This window comes from Gregarina niphandrodes (assembly GCF_000223845.1).
Source record: "Gregarina niphandrodes unplaced genomic scaffold scaffold00056, whole genome shotgun sequence".
Taxonomy (NCBI): Eukaryota; Apicomplexa; class Conoidasida; order Eugregarinorida; family Gregarinidae; genus Gregarina; species Gregarina niphandrodes.
Genome location: NW_011645823.1, coordinates 3,334 through 6,243, shown reverse-complemented (window position 1 = coordinate 6,243; position 2,910 = coordinate 3,334). Strand labels below are relative to the sequence as shown.

General features: G+C 52.1%; 1 protein-coding gene across 1 annotated transcript; it reads left to right on the top strand.

The window, feature by feature from the left end:
• Positions 1 to 305: 305 nt before the first annotated feature.
• GNI_169000 (putative exonuclease) lies at positions 306 to 2,829 on the top strand (the record flags this gene model as incomplete). The annotated part of the gene is made up of 3 exons (XM_011134951.1): positions 306 to 1,923; positions 2,079 to 2,646; positions 2,718 to 2,829. The coding sequence occupies 3 exons, from the start codon at positions 306 to 308 to the stop codon at positions 2,827 to 2,829; spliced, it is 2,298 nt and encodes a 765-aa protein (XP_011133253.1).
• Between the last annotated feature and the right edge of the window lie 81 nt (positions 2,830 to 2,910).

Genomic DNA, 2,910 nt, shown 5'->3' with positions numbered 1-2,910 from the left:
CTGCGGCTGGCGGCAGCCCGACTTTCAGTCCACCCGGCTACGTCGACGGCGCATTCGCTGATGCCTCGGGCGCCTTCGTGGACGCCACCGGCGCCGGTGACGGCCTCTTCGGTTTCGATCACGACAGTTCTTGGCAGGGCCGGCGGGCTACTCGGATCTGTGAAGGCGCACGACTGCGGCAATACAACAAACGCTACGGCAGCCTCCTCTTACATAACCGCCCACTCGTGTTTAAACGCATTCTACACACACTTAATTACGTCTTGCACGTTATTAACCGGAACGTGACTGCACGACGCGAAGGTATGAGTGGTCGTGAGATCGCGACGGACGTAACTGATTTTCTTAAGATCCATATCAAGGCGTCGACGAGATGTCCACACACGAGCGAGACCGTGGCCTCAAACAAGGACGTGCTGCTGCTGCCGCTGAACTGCAGACGGCTGGCTGACTACCAGAAGAGCAGCATCTCACCCGACACATCTGAAGTGTCCGCCTTCGAAGACTCCTTGTCGAGCGAGGAAGGGCTGCGAGAGGACCACCGAAGTGTGCCGTCGAAACCCGCGCCGGAGTCGGCCGGAATCAAACCCGAGACCGGGTGTTCTGAGACTGGGTCGCGTAGTGGCGAGATGACACGGAATGCGGAGGCGGCGCTAAGTCAAGAGTCGATGGCGACTCGGGGCAGTGTGGAGTCGGGCTTCAACGTGTTCACGGCCGCGGCTACGGGGTCGCTACCACGTCGGACAAGTCCTGTGCGGTTTGCGGACTTGTTGGTGGACTCTCTGGATCGGGAGTCGGAGGTAAATATGACATGTACGGCCTGCCATCGACGAAGTGGGATCAAACCGCATCGGATGCGAGAGGAAGTCACACGACTCCCAGCCGTCCTGGGTGTCAAGACGGAGGGACTTGAGGACCTTTGGCCTGTCAACGACACACGTTTGGTCGTGCGAAAATACACCAAGGCAAAACAGGAAGGAAGAAACGCACGCGCCGGCGCCATGGCCGAAGAACTTACAGCACATCTGAACGATAGCCTCCTGCCATCTACCATCTATGTCACGAAGCGAGGTAAATGGGACGTCAAAGCACCGACCAGAAAGACCACTCGGAATATGGGCAGTGGCAAAGACTCCTCGGGTGGCAAAGACTCTTGGGGTGGCAAAGACTCCTCGGGTGGCAAAGACTCCTCGGGTGGCAAAGACTCTTCGGGTGGCAAAGACTCTTCGGGTGGCAAAGACTCTTCGGGTGGCAAAGACTCTTCGGGTGGCAAAGATTCCTCGGGTGGCAAAGACTCCTCGGGTGGCAACAGGTTTGGTAAACAATGGGTCTTGGATGGTTACGTGGAGTACTCCTTGTTCTGTGTTATGGCAGCAGAGAACATTAACTGGGATCGCAATTCACGACACACTTTGTACAAGATCTGGCACCATGATATGATGTCCGGGAACTTGTTTTCTGGAGGTGGTCATGTGGATGAGAATTCTGCTCCAGACTCCTCCTCGGAATTAGTTGACGCAGATGGCAGCGACCCCGCCTCTGAAGAAGAGCGTCCTGTTGGACTATTGGAAAAACTGCGTCTTACCGAGGTCGAAGAAATAACAGCTGAAAGACCCCCCCTCGAAGACACCGTAATTTCCTATGTCAAGCTCCCCTCAACTGGCCAATGGGTCCTCTTCAATGGACCTCTTACATGCCCCGTAGAGGAGGATGATGTAAAGGCTTTTGGAATACCTTATAGGAAGCCGATTTGCATCTTCTACAAAAGGACTTCTCCCATTACGATACAATTACGAAAAGAATGTACAAAACCAACCTTCGACTCCTCGCTACCACGAAATCTCAGCGTCGCTGTCAACAAGCTTACCAGCCCCCCCTTCACTCCCATGACTCATACTGAAGTGAAACTTGTAGAAGCCGGCAGTAAACCACCCACCATCATACTTCGATTCGAACATTCCCCCACCCACCATCATACTCCACCCACCATCATACTCCACCCACCATCATACTCCGCCCACCATCATACTCCACCCCCCCACTCCCACTCCCCCCCGGGACGACTTTATATCTGGTAGGATTTACGATGGCACTGGATGCAGAGTATGTGGTGACCTCGTACATCACTAAATGCAGGGACAATTTATTGGGGTCGGTTCCTCAATACGCATTAGGTCGGTTGTCAGGATTGCGAGGTGACGACATCTTTACTGACCCGATTTGTATTGCTGACTACTACGTTAACATGTGTGGTGGAGGCCATCACAGTCCAGGACATGTTAGTGGACGGTCATGTTGTGGAGTGCTGGATTATAGAACAGAGTACTCAGGCTTACAGTTCGAGGACTTATGTCAAAAGAGCAGCGACCATTGGCTGACAACACGGTCCTATATCTACCGTCTTGTTAGATACCTTGTCCGTCACGGATGTCGTTTCGTAGGACATGATCTTTTCAACGATTTCAGAATCCTTGGAATTATGGTTCCGTCGAACCTCATCATCGATACAGTACTCATCTATAGACTTAGCTCCAAGTCCAGACTACTCTCACTCAAATACCTCTCCTATCACGTACTCAAGCTCACCATCCAATTAAATACACACGACAGCATACAAGACAGCTGGGCCTCTTTATTACTATACAGGTTAGATATACATGTGTTTGCACACACGTGTTTGCACACACGTGTTTGCACACACATGTGTTTCTTTTCAGGTTCTATTTGCAGTATGTCAAGGAGCATGGTGAGAACGAGTTTATTAACAATTATGTTAGCAGGATTTATTCCATCGGTTACAACACGAACTTCAGAACCCCCAACAGTTGAGTTAGATAGGCCAAATCAAAGGCGCCTGTATCAGGCAGGCTTCGCTTGTATCGAGGGGGGTTTTGGAAAGAAACTCGGGGG